This window comes from Nothoprocta perdicaria, unplaced genomic scaffold, assembly GCF_003342845.1.
Source record: "Nothoprocta perdicaria isolate Ctin4 unplaced genomic scaffold, notPer1 scaffold_110, whole genome shotgun sequence".
In the NCBI taxonomy this organism is placed as follows: Eukaryota; Metazoa; Chordata; class Aves; order Tinamiformes; family Tinamidae; genus Nothoprocta; species Nothoprocta perdicaria.
In genome coordinates, this window is record NW_020454206.1 from 100,669 (window position 1) to 120,898 (window position 20,230).

Below are 20,230 nucleotides of genomic sequence, written 5' to 3' on the forward strand. Positions count from 1 at the left end.
TTTTTTTCCTGGGCTTTCGCTTTTCTGATCCATTCCAGTGGACTAATTGCTAACTCTCATTTGGGCAATTCTGCCATTTGCAGTAAAGTTGTCTACATCTACTTGCCTGGGAAGATAAATTTGACTAGATATATTAGTGCTAAAGCTAGGGCAAAATTCAGCTTTATCATTTCTGTGTTACTTCTGTTAAGTATTAATCAAGAGAAAATCTTCAGAGAAGCTAGCGGATGCCACCACATTGAGATTTTATAAACAGGCTATCAATTTTAAGCAGGTTAAGCACCAAAAAAATGTAATTCAGCAGTATGTGCAAGTTTCAGGTAAAAAGCCATCTTGAAAAATTACATCCATATTATGGTATAGAAACCAGTTTGCCTTGTGTGCACCCCCTACACATCTTGTAATGCAGATCAGGAGAGGAACTGATAGCTACTGTTGCTTCAAAGCATTCGGACATCAAAAAAGGAGCATCATGTAATGTTTATTTGCAGCCCTCATTATCCACAATCCAGTGTTGACCACTTCTCAAACAAAATGTACCCGAGCTGCTTTCTATATGCACTCTGCCTCAATTTAACAGAGTCACAACTGCATTCATCTAAAGCATGCGCTAGAGACTAGCTACTACGACAGAAGTACTCCTTGAATTCTCTGGCCTCTGTACCAGAAATTGGAAAAGAATCACTGAATGGCCAACTGAGGAGTTATCAAAAATCTTTAATTCAAGAACCACAAACTCCTTTGAAACAACCATGGAAGAAGGAGTGTTGGCTGCAAGACCTTTATTTCTTCCATAAAAGAAGAAGGACTACATTATCTAAGCAGAGAGCTTCCAAATTCTTTTATGCAAGATGGTTCAATATATATCCACAGCTTCTGGAGAGCAAATAAATAGCCTTGCTTCAAACAGCAACCGTAAGGAAAAGCTGTTCAAAACTGGTCACACTTTGCACTCCTTAAGAAGCTGAAAGGGAAAAACAAAGCAAACTCACAGCTTGTTCATGTGGTAAGGCAGAAGTATAAAAATGTCAATTATTTAAACACACAGTACTTCTCCAGAGTAACGTCCTTTCAGAAACAAAAGCAAGGGCTGTGACGTGTCTTTTCTATRTCACTTTAAAAGCTACACAATCCTATCCGTATATGCAAAAGCTAATAATGCCAGAGGATAGAGAAAGCAAGTAGGCAGCCCACCATTCCGTGGCATTAAAAAGTGATTACATGGAATTCACAAATGGTTTAGTGACATTTCTGATACGCTAATCATATAGCAGTGCTGTAAGTACAGAAACAGACTCATTATCAAAATATTCCCTTTAAAGAAAACTTGTATCTCAGAGGAGTACTTAATGTATTTATTGTGTGGAGATAATGGCTTTTCACTTCAAATTTAGAAGAACATGGATGAAGAGAGGAGCTGCGTGCCCCGGCAAGAACAAGTACAAAACTCATTCCCCAAGTCTCCATACTTTGAAATAAAGGAAAACTGGTGACCCAATTTATGAGCCCATCTTAAAAAATCAGTCCGTAATGTTAAAAGAGTCATCTCCTCTTAAATGGCAGAGCATTCAGCAACAGGCACCAACCACTCACTTGAAGCAAAACTTAATTCTTTTAACCAGACTGGTTAAAATTGGCCACAAGAATCACAGCTGAAAGCTCAAATGTTTTTGTACAAAAAGTCATATACAGGATGCACTGTTTCCCACTATTACCTATAACTTTGGGGGCTGTGGGAGGGGAAAGCTAAAGGCAGGAYTGGTTTGCACCTTTGCCACTGCATTACCAGCAGATTTGGTCCAGAGGCAGCACAGTGCTAACAAGTACAAAGACTTTCCTTCTTTCTCAGATTGAGCAAGCTGCACTTTCCGAGGCAGGGCTCCATTTCAAACAGCCTCACCGAGGAAAGCATCGCTACACGGCAGATGCCAGAGAAGTCTCAAGCTGACTGGATCTCACATCTGTCACAGAAACACATTTAGAATCCTTCCAGCTAGGCACAGTGCATAATTCACACTCATCTGTCCTAGAAAGACTTAACTTCTATTTGGCCATTTCTTTTAATCTGTGCTTACTTCCATTTTTTCTCAGCACACAAGATTTCTCCAACAATGTTCATCCAGAAGCAACCATTTTTGCACTAGTCATCCACTCCGGAGCTGTACTGTTCAATACAGCTGCAGGCAAACTCTGATTTGTGTGGGATTTTCATATTTGAAAGCATGTTAATATTGTATACAGAAACTGGCATTCAGTAGTATTGCCTTTTTAAGCAGACACTCTCAACTGCAAACTCAGCTATTTTCACAATCAGAACATTTTTGTCTGAAAAGTTTATTTTTGTTTTCTGAACACTCTGAAGCGACTGCTTTTGATGTTATACAAGTGTCCAGATGAGATTAACAAAATTAAAATGTTCTAAATTACAAATTTAATTCCTGTAAGAGCTTCAGAAAAGAAAGAGAACAGAAAAGCATGACATACACACATTGTGAAGAAACCCCAACTTTTCATGCAATGGCAGGCAAGATGTAAAAAGCCACCCAATTCACACATTTGTACACCGAATCATCAGAAAAGTACTCTGTAGTAAATCTGTACATCCAAATACATTTGGGATCTATACCTAAGTTACATTATTTAATGTTATATACATTTATTACCCCTGTATAATGTCTAAAGCAAAATATTCAAACCCAAACAACAACAAAAAAAAAAGACTAACTTGGAGGAAAAAAAAAAAAAGGAGAATCACTTTAGACATTCAGTTAAAATGTTGGTTTTGTTTTAATCTAGACCTCAATGTTTATTAAAAACAAAATCCTCTTCATTTAATATTTGCTTTCTAACTGTACAGTAAATTGCATTGCAGAGAACACATCCCATTTTCAGACTGTATTTTCTTTGGATGGATTTAAGACGTAGCTGGATTATTTTAAAGATAAATAAAGGGAAGTTGGTCCAACTAGAATGATAGCTGATATATTACATGCATATGGGTTTCTTAATATATTTTTAAATTACTTTTTTTTAAACAAATGAGTGTAGGGTATAGTTGATATTGCAAATAAACCAAAAAGCACCTGGAGTCAAAATATAAAACACACCTCCTTATCCTGACAATGGCAGTAAAAACCAGAAAAGTAATCTTTCTGGAACAGCATTTTTACATAATTTAGAAATGTTAAGTACCAGGAAGACTACTAATCAAGTAGTTTTAGCAGCCAAGTTTCCCTCTTTTTATTGAATGGAACAAATGCTTTAAATAAACCGTTTGTCCTCTTCACTGAAGAGAGCTAGTCTATTCATCTTTAATGAGCTAGKTTTTTTTTTCTTTTTTTTCTTTTTTTCTTTTTTTGGGGAAGATTAGCCACATACTGTAGTAATGCCTACTGCATATAATCCAAGCATTTGCTGTGAACAGTTGGAGAAAGCAGTCAGTAAGAACCTAGGATCAATGAAATAGATGTTACTTTAAGCCATCCACAAAACGGAGACCCATCGAGTGCCCAGTGTTAAACCCAAATCTCTTCTCGCGCTCTTCGCTGTGCAAGTTCATCCCCATGAAAACACAAGCTGATCCAGAGTTCAATTTTCGTATTTCCTTAGTCAATTTTCACATTAGTGTAGATTTTACGAACAAAGGCACTTGTTCCCATGTAACCAATAGCTCCTGCAAAAACAAACACAAAACGTTCAGTGTTAGAGCTGATCATCAAAACAAAACAGAAACAGAAACCAAACAGACTTTAAACATAAATCACATACTTTTCAAAGCAAATCATTTACCAGGGGCACTTATTCTCAAATTCTAATTATCCGTGCTCCCAGTGCATGTCTGCCCCAAACTGCCCCACTCTAGCAATCTAAATCCATTAAGTCACCTTACCAAGAGGCCATGCTCACTTGGCCTCGATAAATATAGCAGCCCCCCTACTGCTGCCAATAACCGGGTCCTCCTTTCTGAACAGAGGGTAGGAAACACACAATCCCCAACTCTGCAGGGAAGGGAGATGGGAGCGCGGGTTTTTATTATAAGTCACATGCCTTCTGGATGAGTGTTTTATTGACAGATGGCTTGTTTCTTACCACGAGGCACAAATAATAATAGATCCCCATCRCAGGGGTTTTCAACTACAAGGAGGTCTGTACAAAAAGATTAAACTAGTAGCAGTTAGCACTTAAGAGAAATGGCAACCTGTGGTTTTCAAATCAGTAAGAGTCATGAGCAGAGTACTTATTGGCACAGCAGTAATAAAAGAACGGGTCACTGGGTTTTTGATAGGGGCAACAGTTCAGCATAAAATCTAAAATATGGCAGGACTAAGGACACCTGGAAAGATGAAAGAAATGCACAGGACCACGAAAGATCAAGATCTCCTCTCAGAAGGGGATTGAGATGGTCAAACCCAGCGGCTCAGGCTTGCCAGGCTGGGCAGACAGTGTTGATTCCCACAGCAAATACCCTATCTGGGGGTTCCTCATTGCTTGCAAGCAGAATAAGACTAAACCAGCCTTCTGGAAGTCAGTCTGGCTAACTTTCAGGTTAGAAATGAGATGGAAAACCAAGCAAGATATATACAGGACTGCTCTCAGACAGCTGCAAAAAGCGTATCATTAAATATCAAAAGATGATGATAAGGAAGTCAGGGCCTGTCACTTACTACAGATAAAGAGAACCTTAACATCAAACATTTAGATGTTCAGTAAAGAATGGACTCGAGATAGAAGAGAGTCTCTTGTTTCCCTGGAACAATGCAAAGAATGCCAGGATGAAGCATGAAGCAGCATTCTTGGTGAAGTGAGCTAGGATGCATGAGACTTGCACAAGATGAGTTAAATACAGAAATCCTACCATTATTAAGAAAAATTGACAACAGCTTTCCTTCACTAAAAAAGAAAGTTTTTTCTTTCCCTTTAGAAATCTTTATTTCTAAATGATTCTTTAAAGTTATAAATATCATTGCATAAGGTTATGCAATATTAACTATTTCTGGCCTGTACTAGTTTGGCCGAATAGGCCATAACCGTATCTCAGCGGAACAAGCCTTTAAACAAACTGAACTCAAAAGAATCCAAGTAGCCAGATAAAGCATCCATAGAATAGTAAAATATTGACTCCCTTCTCTTAATTTAAACCAAGTAACTCTCATTATAGAGGTGATTTTTTTTTAAAAAAAAAACAAAAGCCAAATTACCTTCAATCACCTAGTGTTTATCTGGATGTGGAGTATGACACTGCAGAAGGGCACAATTCACCTAGCTCTAATGCCATCTACTGAGCTAGGAAACCAGTTTTGTCCTTACCTGTCACTGAGGGAGAAGACTGAGGAGCTCAGAAGATTTGCAGGTTCTCATGGGCTCCCTACCGTCGAGCCCCAGATGCTCTGCAGAGGGCAGCAGCCTTTGTGAATCAAAGCACCCCACCCCAAGTGGGATTTGAGTTCATTAAGTCTAGTGAGGAGCCTGACTGATACCAGCCTGCAGAGATTCTCCTTGGGGCTGCTTTGGATCCGGTACCCAACTGTGTGGCACCGACCATACCCATCTGCATGCGYGTGGAAAGCAGAGCTCTCCACGCTTTCCCCGGGGGATGTACAGTCAGCAACATGCCCATGGCACAATTCCCTAACACAAATGTCTTTGTTAGTCCTCAATGGCAGCCAGCTCCTTGGACAAATGCTTTTTGACAGGGGATTTCCACATTCCCCCCCTCTCAACAGGCTGAAAATAGGAGTCCTCAGTAAAAAGGAACCTCACAGCTTCTCTTCCAATATACAGTTAAAAAGACACAACAAAGTCTCAACAGGGCTGTGGGGATGCAATTCAACACGTAAAACAAATGTCTCCTGATTCTGAAGCAATGTAGACTTTGCTCTAACATTCCATCAAGTAATATCCCATYGTGATGGGAAAGCATTGGACAATCTTCCTGTTTAATGTTTTAAAAATATTTTAATTACAGAATCTTGTGTGCAAGCTCGGCTTCTGCATTACAGACATTTTAATCAATACCAGCCTGAACACTTTAAAAAGAAAGAGATTAGAGTTGAAAAGTATAAGCCTATTAAAGAAAAAAAATGGCTGCAAGACTACCAGAACAGCAGGGAAGTCTTGTAATGTGCCAAGAACTTGATGAGGCAAGATTAGATTTCATGAGGGAGAAAGGAAACAGGTACTCAGCAGTTACAAGTGATTTTCTCCCCTTTTTATGGAGCATTTTGAAATCAGCTTCTTGGGATATCAAGAAATCCGCACTTCATAGAAAGTCCAGTCCTGTAAGATATCATGGGTTTCAAATCTCTAATTCACAAAAAAGTCTTTCATTATAGTCTATAGGACTATTCATTTACTGACAGGAAAAAGGTGTTACATAAGGATAATGCAAAAAAAGCTAAGTACATCCCATAAAAGTGCAGAAAAACTACAGAGCACTTTCTGGAATTCAGAGTGATGAAAATCAAGCTAACAGACAAGTACACTTGACTTCATCAGATGGTCTTCACTACAGAGTGCTTTTTTTCCCTTAAAGATATTTCAAAAAACAACCTTTTAACAAGCAATGAAACYCAGCTGACACAAAAGAGCATCCGTTCTCTCCATATCTGTGAATATTTCAATGTTTACTTCTCAAACACTATCCTGAAGTTTCAGTTCATTCTGTATCTTATCATTCACATACACAAGCTACAAGATACAGATGGGAGCATCATTCGAATGGGCTGTCACTGATGCCTCAACAAATATCTAGATCTCTGTAATTAGACAATAGTAAAAACTCCGAACAAAAACATTAACAGGGATTCAGCTTAACTTGAAATTTATTTCGCAAAATGTAGTGGGTTGAAAATGCTTCTACTACTGTATTCTGACTCAACATTGAGTCTTTGCCTTGCACTGAGKTTGAAATTCTTGGCATAGTACATAAAAATTATTTCCTATGTGAAGAAACAATCCATAGAAGCCTCCTAACCTAGTAAGAGGAAGCATGAGAACTAGGATGACTTTCAAAAGACTGTAAGGTTTGTTTAGCAGATCTGACACACATACTTATTTCCCTACCACAGAACTAAAATCAGAAACATGACAATCTGATAATTTCTGACAGCTTATTTTCAATGCATTTGAAACTTACCACACATAATTCCCAAAGCTGTGCTAAATACTGCCATATAACCAAAGTAAAATGATGTTTGAAACAAGCCATACATCCTGAAAAAAAAAGAAGAAAAAATTGCCAGGTTATTCTCCCATTCTTCTACATGCATGCTAAAAAAAACTTCCTTGGCTTATCAATAATCATACCATCATGCAAGAAAATTACTACTTACTTTGTCTTGAAAAAGTAGTAGTAAAAGGAGTACATGTAAACATATATCGCCGTTGACGCAGCAGAAAGAAAGCTTGTCCATTGCCTGAAAATAAACATATACCCATCACGTATCTAACTGAAATAGATACACAACAGGCTAAAACAACTTGCTCTGAGAAGTATACTGATTATCCATAGACTTATTTAACAAAATCTACATGTATCCCTTCAAGCGCTTTTGGGGCACTCCAAGATCTGGAATGCCCAGTCCTCTGAGATCCTGCTTCAGTGGCAGCCACTGCTGATATCAAATGATGAATTTCTTGATACTGAGGCTAGACTTTTTTAAAAAATGCATATACACACATGCACAGCTCCTGTTCACGAAGATTTCAAGAGCCAGGTATGCACAAGCAAGTTTGCCCTTCTACAACCCTGAGAGCTGAAATCTGGACATGGGACACTTTGAAAAGATCCATTTAGACAGAAGAAAAAGTACTTTCACAGAAAACACTCTTGATTTGTCTATTTATGCAAAAAATACAATACTTACCACCTGTAATCCTCTGCATTTAGCAGGAAATATGTACAAACGATAGTCACACAAACTGTCACGATGCAGAGGATAACTAGAACCAACATCATAAAGCCATAAACGTAGTAGATCTTGTAAGCCCAGAATGACGTAAAAATGAAATACCTGAAGAGAACAAWCCAAATATACAGATGACATTGTTATGAGACAAATTATTAGTAGCTTGAATCAGTAAATAGCTGACAAACTTACATTTCAATAAAAATTGATCCAAAAGGGAGGATTCCACCTAGGCAAACAATAACAGCTGGTTCCATGAACCTGAAAGATATTAAGATTTGTATAGGGACAGCTTTAATCTTTTATTTATAAACATACATAATAGGCATGTTAAAAAGAATTTTTCTCTTATACCATTACGTTAGAAAGGAAATTTCCCCAAAGATGTCATGTGTATGGAGAGGAAAAATTACTTGTGGGGAATCCTAAGCAAAGGTTATAAATCTAACTAGCCTTAAAGGTTACAGAAATAACCCCTCTTTTCTAAAAAGGGCCGAACAAAGTCTCTTAACAACAAAGTCTCATCRGCCTTGAATGGGGTCAGTGAAAACTCAGTGCTGTTGATCACCATACATTTAATACTGCAAAGGGGAAAAAAAAGGTTATGGTCATTTAATTAAGGATCACTGTACTTTTTCAGTGCTACACTGAGTCAGTGTCATGAGTATATGGCCAAAAATTAATACCTAGCTACCTGTAGACGATAGTGTTACATACTAAAGGTGACCTCTTTGTAGTACTCACAATGATACTCAATCTAGCTAGCAGTGATTTAATTTGCAGCTTCCTTAATTATTTAGAAGGAGACTTGTCTAAGTTGAGGTGTGTAATTTCATCTTCATGAAGAMTATCTTATTTCTTTTTATCTGTCATCCTGATCCAGCAAAAAGCATCAGTTTCCCATGATACAGGCCACGCTATAAATCAAATCCTAGCTTCTCAGCTGTGCAACCCGCCACTGACAAGAGACTAAGTGTGCTGCACTTCCTGGATATTGCAAGTGTACATGTTTCAGTGCCCCCTTTAGCCCATCTGTTCCATTCCTCTGAACAGGAAAGGCAAGAAAAATCTATTAAAAACATCCTCTGAGGATATTATTTCCATAGCTTGCTGCTTCAATTTCAGAATGAAATTAATAAGAAAATGCGATTGCATTTGTGATACTCCAAAAAGTTAAGCCTACTTAGGCTAGGCATCCACAGACAYTCACTTCAAAAATAATTAAAGCTTATTCACGATGCCAACTATGCACTTGGCTCTATGCCATCCAAAAAGGTGCAGAAGAGGGAACAGTATTGCAAACTTTTCCCTAACATCACCCTGCAAATGTGTCTCAGCCTGAACAGGGAGACCATTAAGCGGAACAGCTCTGCCTCCAAGGCACATTCAATCCTAAATCTGTCAGAGGCATTAACGAAAGAGGAGAAGTTGCATTTCAAGACAGCCATATAGGAACTGTGTTGGGACCATTCCTTTTATATAAGGGGCTGAACAGCAATTCAGGCCAAATGTCAATCAGTGATCCAGGACTGTAACTACTGCTACAATTATTAACCATTAATTGCAGTTGGTATTTTTGTTCCAAGAGAAAAACTGTACTAGGAAACTTTAGAGGAGGTGTTTTTAGACAAAACTCTATCTAAACCTAAAAAGTTATTAAAAAACAAACCAAACAAAAGCACATTCTAGAGTGAATAGTTCTAGTTCACATGCACTTGTCTTTACCATTTTTTCTCTGGTATGGGACGAGGAACTGCATTAACACGACAGGGGAAATTAGGCTGTCCCGACAGATTCCGGCCCAGAATCGTGCCAACCAGGTTCAATGGAAGAATAACAAAGAAGCAAATACAACACACTGCCACCTGCAAATTAAAACACAGGGATGAGAAGACAGAAGAGGATATGAACAACCCACTCTGGATATATTGGTGCTTATCAGTTACCACAGTAGAACAACACTTCTAATTACGAAGCATTATACAATATGCACCCTCCAGAAAATTTTACCATGAATCATCTTTTATGCAATACGTGCATGTAGCTCTACTTGGCTCTTCATGGAAAGCAATACATTCTATTTTGCAAAATAGCTTTAAGTATTTAGCAAAGTGTTTTCTACTGGTGAATCTTTCACAGAAATGAACAAGTATTACATAGCTTGATATAAAGACAGAGCAATTTCCTGTAATGCAATAATTACAGTTGTCCTGTATGTTGAGAGTGTGAACGCCCTTATACAAACATATGAAAAACAGCTTTTTCAAGAGCACTGCTGCCTGCTCTTTATGTTCCAAGGAATGCCCCATGCCTTGTCCCTGCACCTCCTCAGCAAGGTCACAGTTGCTCTACTCCTCTTCCATTCCATCATAAAAAGGTCCATGGCAGCAAATCAATCCAAAATAGGGAACAGAACCACGGACTGACTTGTCCAGTGTTACTCTGCAGTAAATGAAGGTTCTTCACATACATTATATCTATAAACCTTACTTCAGGCAACTGACAAGTAATAATCTCTAGGCTTTATGGGAAGAGAAGTTGCACTACATCAGCTCTTACACAAGTTTAAGGCAACATCTGGCTAAAGTGAGTCTATTGCTGCCTTGCACACCATTGCCTGGGGTTGGATGGAGCAAGTGTTGATACTTCTTCACAGAAGAGATATACGGTGAAAATGGGCAACAAGCAGAAGCACTGTCCAAAATGCTTTATAGTTAAGAGGTTAATTAAACATTAATATCAGACACCACTAAAACTTGGAAGCTTTAGTTGTAAATAAGAAGACACTAAGTAGTTTTTACATCTGACAACACTAATAAAGCAGAGCTCACTACACATTTAATATCTTCCATCTATCTTTTCCAACACAGGAAAAMGCCTGGTAAGCAAGCAGAGTGATTTAGGCAGGACTCTGAGGTCACCTAAGAATGATGCTCAGAGGAAGCAGGTAACTACCTAGACCTCACTTAATGGATGGAGTTCTGCAACTTGGCTCTTGAAAGCAGCTCAACTTGGATGAAAAAAAGAAAAAAGAAGAGCAGATAAGAATTTCAGTGTAAAATACTTGAAAGAGCAGCATCTTAAGTCCCATATTTAATAAAATCCATTAGCATCACAGGACAAGATATGAGAYACTACTGCAAAGGCAAGTAACAACCCAAAATCCTCCTAAATAAGCCTAAGCAACTCCTGATCAGGAAATCCCAGCTTGTTCAAGGTGCAGTGGTTTGTAAAGATGTTCAAGAAATAAGGCTGGAGCAGAATCAAAAAAAAAAAAAAAAAGAGTCTCACTTTATTGAGAGCAATTGCTATGTGAAAGAGCAGTTTGCTTTGATGCGTGATGAAAATCCCTTTTCTTTTCCCATTCTTGGCATCTTTGCATGCAAGGCGGAGGCRACTGGCCATTGCAGCTTGCACCATTTCAGCCACATTCTTCTCATCTACAGAGCCCTCAAAGCAAAGGACCTGCAAAGATGACACTCCTTCCTTCTGCACTGAACAGGTATCATCTCTGRTCACAGATCGCACAGGCAATTGCAATTACTGTACAGCCTGGGTAATGTTTAAACCTACAGAGTTTAAATTGATTATCTCTCCCACTAAGCCTGCATTCTTTCCAACCTTTTTTTTTTTGAGGAGGAGGAAAGAATATCCTATTGCCCTTGACTGAACGCGTAGAACGCAGTTCTCTTTATCTGAAAGGAAACACTGTTGAGAAGGGATATAATTTATGTTCTWCCACCATGTGTTTCACATTTTCTGACAACTGTAGATTAAACTTCATTCAAAGGTGATAATTAAAATTTTTATGAGCATATCTAATATTAAACAGATACTGGCAGGCTGCAGTGCCTTGACTGCTTAATGCACAAGGGAGAAATGCAATAAAAATTAACTGTCAAAGCAGCAGCAGATGCTTGATCTTTCCTGTCACCTACCAAAACTGCACCCTCAGACAGCACAAGGCTCTCCTATGTAGAGGTTACTGAATCTCTATAGTGAAACAAAACAACTTCATACATTTAATCTGTTCAGTCACCACACAGAAGAAGAAAATAAAATACAAGACTTCAAAATAAAGTTGTACATTATTACAATTAAATAGCTAACCTATGATGCTGCTTTGAAAAATAAGCTGAATTGCTGAAAATGTAGCCAGAAGTGTTGCGTCTATGTCCACTTCTGGACGAGCGAGGTTTCTGATAAGGGTCTCGGCTACTTTCAAGCAACCCAAGGAAGCACTCTGCTGAAAATACACTGATTTTTTTTTCCACTTTTGGGCAGATATAACTTCAACCAAAACTTTTCCTCATCCAGCTCACCACACGAAAACCCGGGCTGCCACCTTTCTCAGTCACAACAGCTCATGCTCCTGTCAACTTACAACCCCTGAGGATGGCCGCAGTAGCCGAGATTAAACTATTTGTTGGAGTTTGGAACAACACTTACACCATGTAAAACAACTGCAAACACTAGGGTCTTGATTCTAAGAAATATTACATGTGCATAACCTTATTTAATGACATAGTTAAAAATGCGTACTGAAAATCTTAGCCACACAAGAACACACTGTTCAAACGCAACAGAAAGGGTATGTTTAAGCAGTTTAGTACAAGCTGCTTAGATTCTGCAATTAGAATATAACAGTAGTTACACTAAGTCTTTATGGAAATCCTTAAGGTATGTGTCATGCACAGAACAACATCAGCAGCCATAAACTGAGAAATAGCACAACTAAGATGGTCTCCCTAAATTTAACTATGCTCTAGTCTGCAGAAATACTGCATTACTTGATAGGCACATATATATATATATGTATATACACACACATACACATACATATATATATATATATATAAAATCACTACAGCACTCCTTTGGAAGGTGTGCAGCCAATTCACTTTACTTGCATCATTTTTTTATTTTTAATGATAACTGTTCCATACTGCATTTGCTGCTTTTAATACAAACTCTACAAGACAGAAACATGATAGATCAAGTATACTGAAAAGTCCAACTTAAAATGGCAAAAGGTAAGTCAATGTGCACTACACTTTCAGAAGAACTCTATGTTCACCAGCTGCAGGATATAATGAATAAAAAACCCTAACATAAATAGAAAAGGGGTTCCAAAAGCACAAAGAATCAAACAGGATCCACTACATTTCTGTGAAGATGGGGATGATGTGGAAACCAGAGTTTTACAGCTCCTTCATATGCTTAGGGGAAATTAAGCACTCTAGCTGAAAGTTTTAACCATTAAGTTTTAAAAAGCTTTCATCCTCAAACAAAATCTGTCATGTTTTTTTACTACATTTTGAAGGGAAGAGCAGCTGAAAGAGATCCCAGGGACRGTATTAAGCCTTTGTTCGGGTGTACCCTGTACTTCACTCCATAAGGTTTGTCTCATTGTAGGCAGAGGGCTTGCATGTAAATCCAAAAGGGCTAAAAGGAGCCCCAAGGCTGAAGCACAACTTCAGAGACAATCCATCTTTCCCATCCCTGCTGACACATCTCCAGTGAGATCCCAGACAGGAGGAATCAGAAGGGAAAGGTGAAAGAAGCTTTGAAATTCAGACAGACTGAGGTAACAGTGAAGTGTGTGAGGGTCCTAAAGGGCCCAATCAGTTTGAGTATTTCAGCACCCTGTGCTGAAGAGCCATCAAACCAATGCCAGGTACATCACAGTTGGTTAGTCTGGATGTCTTCCCTATGACTGTGCTCTTCTCAAATTCAACAGAAAAGCTCTGGAGGGAAAAACGAAGACACAGAAGGAAGCTGCTCTTAGTAGTTCACTGGAGAGTGGGTAGGTGAACTGGGCAGAGCCCAGATCCCACGTTTAACCAGGGCCTCCTGGCAAGCTGATGGTGCAGTGCCGCTTTCTGGAAACTCAGTTTCTGCTTTTTCCAGATCTACACAACTTGAAGAGGTGGTAATTCTTGCTAGCTATTTAAAGCAAGTCTTTCCCAACATCCCAGAGTAAAGGGGTAACCTCGAGTGTACTTGAATGGCAGAGTATTTATTTCCCAAAGAAAGCAGCAAGTTTGCACTAGAGAATTCTGGAGGCATTAGAAACAACACAACACATTCTTCTACAGAAAGACAGAGGCTTTCCCAGGGACATTGAGCACAATACAGTTAAGTTTCAAACAATTTTCATTTCCTTTTACAAATCAGGTTCATCAGTTGATTAGAATTCATTAAAGTGCTGATTATTCTGATGAAGTTTCCTACCCAGAACCTGCGCCTTCTACAAGTCTGATAACTCCACTGAAGGTTTATTACCACAGTCATAATGATTCACACACATTCATAAAACCTTGAGATCATTAAAATCACTGTGAACAGAGTTCTAACATCCAGATTAAGTGACCCCTGAAGATTTATGTGCTCATTTGCTTTTGTACGCCCATGTTTTCATGAGCTTAAAATACAAATTAGTTGAACAGAATTACAAGACAAGTTTCAATACAGGTGAAATTCCCTTCTGTCAGCATTCCTGAACTCCACATGGGAATACAGAAAGAAATGTGATATCATAAATGCTTGCTCAGCAGTAAAACAGAGCCTCTTTACACATATCAGAGATTAACATTGTAAACCTTTCTGACAGTATTGTGTACGGTCACTAGCTYAGGAAAAAAAATCCAATACAATATTCCTATTAGACAAAGGCCAATTAAAATAGACATAGTCAAAGTCCGAGTTTCAGTCTAAGTTCTTGAAGAGAACCAGAAAAATTAAATGAACAGTTTATAAATGGTTGACTTGATACTGTATTTAGTGGTCATGCAATTAATGTCTAATTCAGTGTAAGAAGTGGCATCTTGGTGAGCATCTGTCACGGAACGAGTGGTGGCTGGGGTGAGTGACCAAATGCACTTCACTCATATGAAAGAAATAATAATAGGAGCATATCCATCACAGCACCAAAAATATTGAGGTAACTATAATTAGGAATGTTTATATCAAGTGATTTCTACTACTTTCACTCATTAACAATGTGTTTTTAAGTACTTTCAGTCACATACCAACTTTTATTATAACTTTAATATTAAAATCCGTAAAACAGACATTGCGATACCAAGCTTCATTTTCTGGKAGATTTAAACTAAGCAGAAATACAAGACTTCTCAAGTATCTCTTCAGAGACCAAATGATTTAACATGCCATAAAGAGAGGCATGCAAAGCAGAAGGGGGCTACAAAAAAAAAGAAAAAAATAACCTCAAGATTTACTACAAGCATTGCAGAGAACACAAGCCTTCCTTTATTATGAAATCTCTCTCTACCTAATTTAAGTCAGCGGCGCTACTGAATGATATCACAAAAAAGCTCAGTTTCATTGTATACTTTTCAAAAAAACCCTCTGGTCCCACAAATATCATATCTTGTAAGGTCAAACAGAAACTTTATCCAACAGTGGAGAGATTATTTCCTAAATTATTTTAACAGGGTTACTTGAGCTAAATTGCAAGGGTAAGGAGAGCAAATAAAATTTTAACAAAAGCCAGGAGAACAAAACACAGGAAAGTTAGCTTAATTAAATAAGGAAGTCACCCAAACAGCATTAAGTGACACAGTTATAGAGAGACAGAAGAAACTAAACAGCACTTCAGGATGTGAAAAGAGAGACTCTTTTCCTAAGGCTGAGATTTCTAATTTCACACCATTAGCTGATTCTGTTTATTTCAATTTTTTACTACTTAACTGCAATGATTTGGAAGGGCCTTTTGATTGCATTGCTTCTCTACTGCATTTTAGCTTATAAGCAGTTTGCATTGGCCATTCAGAAGAAAACTAAAATTGCTAAGTTTATTCTTAAGGCTATTATCCCAGTTTATTCTTAAGGCTATTAAACATGAGACTTGAATACACAGCAGAAGTGCCATTTTAAGAAGAGAGAAGGCTGTTGTCAGCCTCCAGCAGCTGTTGTTACTGCGAGTAAAACAAATCTTGCTCAAAGCACCCGAAAATCCCACCAGAATAATTTTCTAACTAGGAAGCTGAGGCTATGACTCACAGTTGTATTAAGATTAAAAGGCAATTTTCCTGGGCCCGCAAYACTGTTTAACTTCTCCACTGAAACTCACCATTGTTCCAAAGGGTATAGCTCTTGAAGCATGGTAATAGATGGCAATGAAGTTAATGAAGAAGGCAGTGCCACACACCATTGCGGGGATAAGGAAAGCCCCAATGAACATCTGCTTTATCCATCGCCTCCCTGTAAGAAAGGGCAACTGATGAGCGTCATTTTGCTCAAAAATTACCAGCAACACCTCCAGAATTTAGGTTTCATTTCCTTCTCCCCTCCCCAAAGGGAAAAGACGAGTAAGAACACGCTCCACACATACAAGAGTCAACTAAGAGTTTTATCTGGCTCCTGGAAAGTCACAGGATGCAGGATGTTAAGCACTTTATTGTGCCAGAGAAGATGGAAAGGGGATATAGTGCGAACAGTTTCGGTCCAAGCAACACCATACGCTGTGCAGCTGGAGAAAGACACACAGGTACAGACCTGAGCACATGGATTTGCACAGGAGAGGTGCGGGCGAGCTCAGCGCAGAGCCCCGGGGCCAGCCCAGCACTGCGGCTGCCCCCGGGCAGCGCCGCCTCCCCTCCAGGTCATCGTGGCCCCACACCAAGCTCCCTGCCTCCCGCATGCTTTAAGGAAGTGACTACATGCCGTATAGAGCACAGTATCACAGAACACAATAGAAATGGAAAAAGGGTAAGGATGTTTAAAGCCCAGGCAGCAAGGGGAACAGCAACKCTTGTCAGCAGTTATTAGTACATCTAGTGCTCCCTAAGGGGCTCCAAAAAATCCCAGATCAAAACAAAACCTCTTGGGCAATATCGTATTTCACTATCTGCACTGTCTTGCCTTTCTAAGCTCTTAAATACTCTATTTATATAAATATAATGTGGATGTAACTGTAGTATGAGCTAAGTAGAAAACAACCAGAAAATACTGCATGTTTTCTCAAGACTATTTTATATATATAATATATATATATATTTACCATCATAAGCCACATAAGCAGGAATTCATGGCTTATTGAATAATTGATATGCAGATGACATGCAAAACTGGCTTAACTATTTAGCAAAGGGCAATGAAGCAGTACAACAGTTTTAGATCAGTAACTCCAAACTGCCTATATCCATATTTCTGCATAGCACTATACATGGTTGATACACAAGCCATAAAAAGACACCTGACCTCCAAACTCTGCCATAGCAACTGAATACTAATCAATGTTTATTGCTGAAGAGATATAAATTTTGTTTTGCAAGCTCACCCAAACTTAATTTTCCTAAAGCACTCTGAGGATGACAGATATTGATTACTCCCCTATTGCAGCACAGGGGATGGGTGCAGCTTGTGGCGCAAGCTCGTGACTCAAGATGCTGCAGTGAGCACTTGAAGACACATCAAGTCTGATTTACTGGGGCTCTCTTCTCTACTGATGCTCATTTTTAATTTTAAGTACAAAGAAGAGTGCATAATGAACTGGAGAATAAACTCTGAAAAAGATTCCTTGACCAGTTTTTCTTTATCTATGATATTAGTGTCCTAGGAGGTACTGCAGACCCTTCCTTTCCGTAAATAAAACCCCCACAACCCCTATAAGGGAAGGCTCTTTGGGAAACATGTCACACGAGCAGTTTACATGACATGAACAGTTTAACAGCTTACTAGGCAGAACAGGGAGAGTCTGTTAGATCCTCTGGATGTCATCAGACACACGGAGCTATATGCAGGAGTGTAACATGCAATCCCTAAAGGATACAACTGTTAATAGCTCTTTAGCTCTTACTGTTTTTAAACTAACCAAAGACTTCAGCTATTTTCAGCTGGAAAAAGCAGACAGCATTGAAGAGGAAGTAACAGGATAGTTAAATATACTCAAAATATTTTATGTTCATTAAGAATTTAATGGATTCCATCTGGATGCCCTAACTCCATAAGGACATTTCTACAATGGTACAGATGAGAAAATAGTAACTTTTCCCCTTGACAATATAATTAAAACAGTGAAGCATGAAAACAACTTACCTCCTTGTCTAGCATAAAGGCTTCCTCCAAAATATCCATTCACTGGGGATGTTGCAGCATAAACAAATATAGCTGTACTGAGCATTGATCCTCTCCTASAAAAAGTGATATTTTTTGTAAATGAAACAGCGAAGAAAACAGAATAAAACCAATACATAACATTAAAATGTGCAAAGTTAGCRACAGTTATTAAATAATTCTAACCAATGTAAAAATTAAAGAGAAATYGCTCATTTAAGAATCCTCATTCTTATGCACAGTCTAATACAATTGGGGGGAAAAAAATATAGGGTTCTGAGACACCACATTCTTTCTTAATGTGTATTCAGCAGTTAAGCACAAGGTATCATCTTTGACCAAAATATTCTGACATTTCCAGGTGTGTACCTTGTGTGAAAACTGAACTATTTGACACACATTTAGCAGAAGACTTAACTATTGCTGATAAAAGGTACTCTTAGGCAAACATAGATGACAATTTTTTTAAAAATATACTAAGATTGCAAATGATATTTCTGCCATCTCTCAGAGATAAAATTTAAAGATGAACGTGTTCCTTGGAGAACACTTAGAGAGTAGAGTCTTCCTTAGAGAATTGGATTTACATACTGTAATTGCTATAATGAAGCTACAAGTCAGGGTGGAGGAGTTAAGTTATAAAGAGTTTGGTCATTTTTAAATTATCACCTCACTAAATGTTGGAGTACTCATCTTGAAGTATTCTCCTAAAATTTCCAGGCAAAGCTAAAAACTTTAAATCATAAAAGCCACTTTGAAATACACCTTTTTAAGCCATCTCTAAAAATAGCAAGATAGAGATGTTGCTGGTGACCCTTTCCCTGCTTCTCCTTCAATCCAATGGACTCTCCTGTAGCTGTAAGTCATATAAGGATTTCAAGCAGTTTGCTGAACTGTCTCCAAATCATTTGCTCTTARTTATTCTGGACACCTGGGATTTTGGCTTTTGATGGACAAACATTGGAAGCCTTTGGTACAACTGGCTTCCGCTGCTGAAAGGTCTGAAATAAGCAATAGTTAATTAGCAATTTTTGAATAGCTAATTTTTGAAAATTAGCTATTAAATTTTGAATATTAATTACATTTTGAAATAAGCACTAGTTAAATAGCAACACTTAATTACCTTCTTATATTAGGTTGTTTATTCAAAATAAGCAATGTTTCAGTTTTAGAAAGCCACTTAGACAGAAACCAAACTTTTAATGCCTTCTTCATTTGAGCCAATTTATAAAAGCAAGYACACATAAAATAAAATCCGTAAGACTCTCCAGAGCCTGAAGTGATACAGGTTATTTGTATCACAACCAGTAGATGCTAATTTGGGATGATCTTAAGATGTCTTACTCTCAAGCTTGCTCATTTATGTTTCAAATGCTCTAATGGGAACTGTTTTCAAGACACAACCCCACATGAATAAACTAACAGCTGCCCTGATCAGCTGTCACTGGGAGATGTACTTGATGTCAGCTCTGGTCTTTACGAGTTTTACAGGACTGAACAACACCCACAGGTAGCAACTGGTAAGTCTGTCTTACGACCTTCTTCACTCATCTCTATTCCTCAACTTAAGAAATAGTTTCAGTCCGTACCTTACAGAGCTGAAATGCCAGCCACTTAAAAACATGCCTAGAAGTCTCTCCAGAAATGGAAACACTGGAGAAGGGAGGAGGGAAATACCACCATATGACAAGCAAAAATACACCACAATACTGGTCCTGCCAGGTGGATTTTCAGAAGCCACTGCATTACGGGGCTTAAATTCCAAAGCAAGAGTTCTCTCTAGTGGCACGCCACGAGTATTGCAGCCTGCAAAAACCCCAGAATTGGGGGAGACACACGAGAAAATGACAGCAGAACAGACTGGGCGTTTTGGTAGGTGCTTAGAACTAAGCGTCTCTGAAACTGTTATGGTCTCAAACACGAAGTTCATCACTCCTCCAAAATACCAAAGTCTCAAAAGCAAACAAGTAAAAAGCAAGGAACAGAACAAGCTGAGCTGAGACTCGTGGCGGCATGTAAACTAAAACACCATTCCATTTAAATTCATTCTCTCCAGTCAGGACTACAGCTCAGCTACTGCTGTTCAGTTACCCCTGCTTGGGAGTGTGCATTCCTAAAGTCCCCAATCCTGGGAAGATGTCTAGATAAACTTAAATGATTGCCAGCAATAAACAAGACTATCCACAACACACTAAACTCGCACTGCAGTCTTTACAGGATGGGAGGGCAAGGAAAAGGCCAGAAAC

At 38.5% G+C, this 20,230-nt stretch overlaps 1 protein-coding gene across 1 annotated transcript in view; it reads right to left on the reverse strand.

Moving 5' to 3' along the window:
* Window positions 1-1,052: 1,052 nt before the first annotated feature.
* Window positions 1,053-20,230, reverse strand: part of TM9SF3 (transmembrane 9 superfamily member 3) — a 31,210-nt gene continuing 12,032 nt past the window's right edge. Inside the window, exons 7-14 of the mRNA XM_026050240.1 lie at window positions 17,967-18,061; window positions 16,000-16,130; window positions 9,633-9,772; window positions 8,100-8,168; window positions 7,866-8,012; window positions 7,332-7,415; window positions 7,136-7,212; window positions 1,053-3,673 (exon numbers count right to left, since the gene is read on the reverse strand). Coding sequence (XP_025906025.1) covers window positions 3,606-3,673; window positions 7,136-7,212; window positions 7,332-7,415; window positions 7,866-8,012; window positions 8,100-8,168; window positions 9,633-9,772; window positions 16,000-16,130; window positions 17,967-18,061 — 811 coding nt within the window. The 3' untranslated portion in view covers window positions 1,053-3,605. The remainder of the gene's footprint in view (window positions 3,674-7,135; window positions 7,213-7,331; window positions 7,416-7,865; window positions 8,013-8,099; window positions 8,169-9,632; window positions 9,773-15,999; window positions 16,131-17,966; window positions 18,062-20,230) is intronic.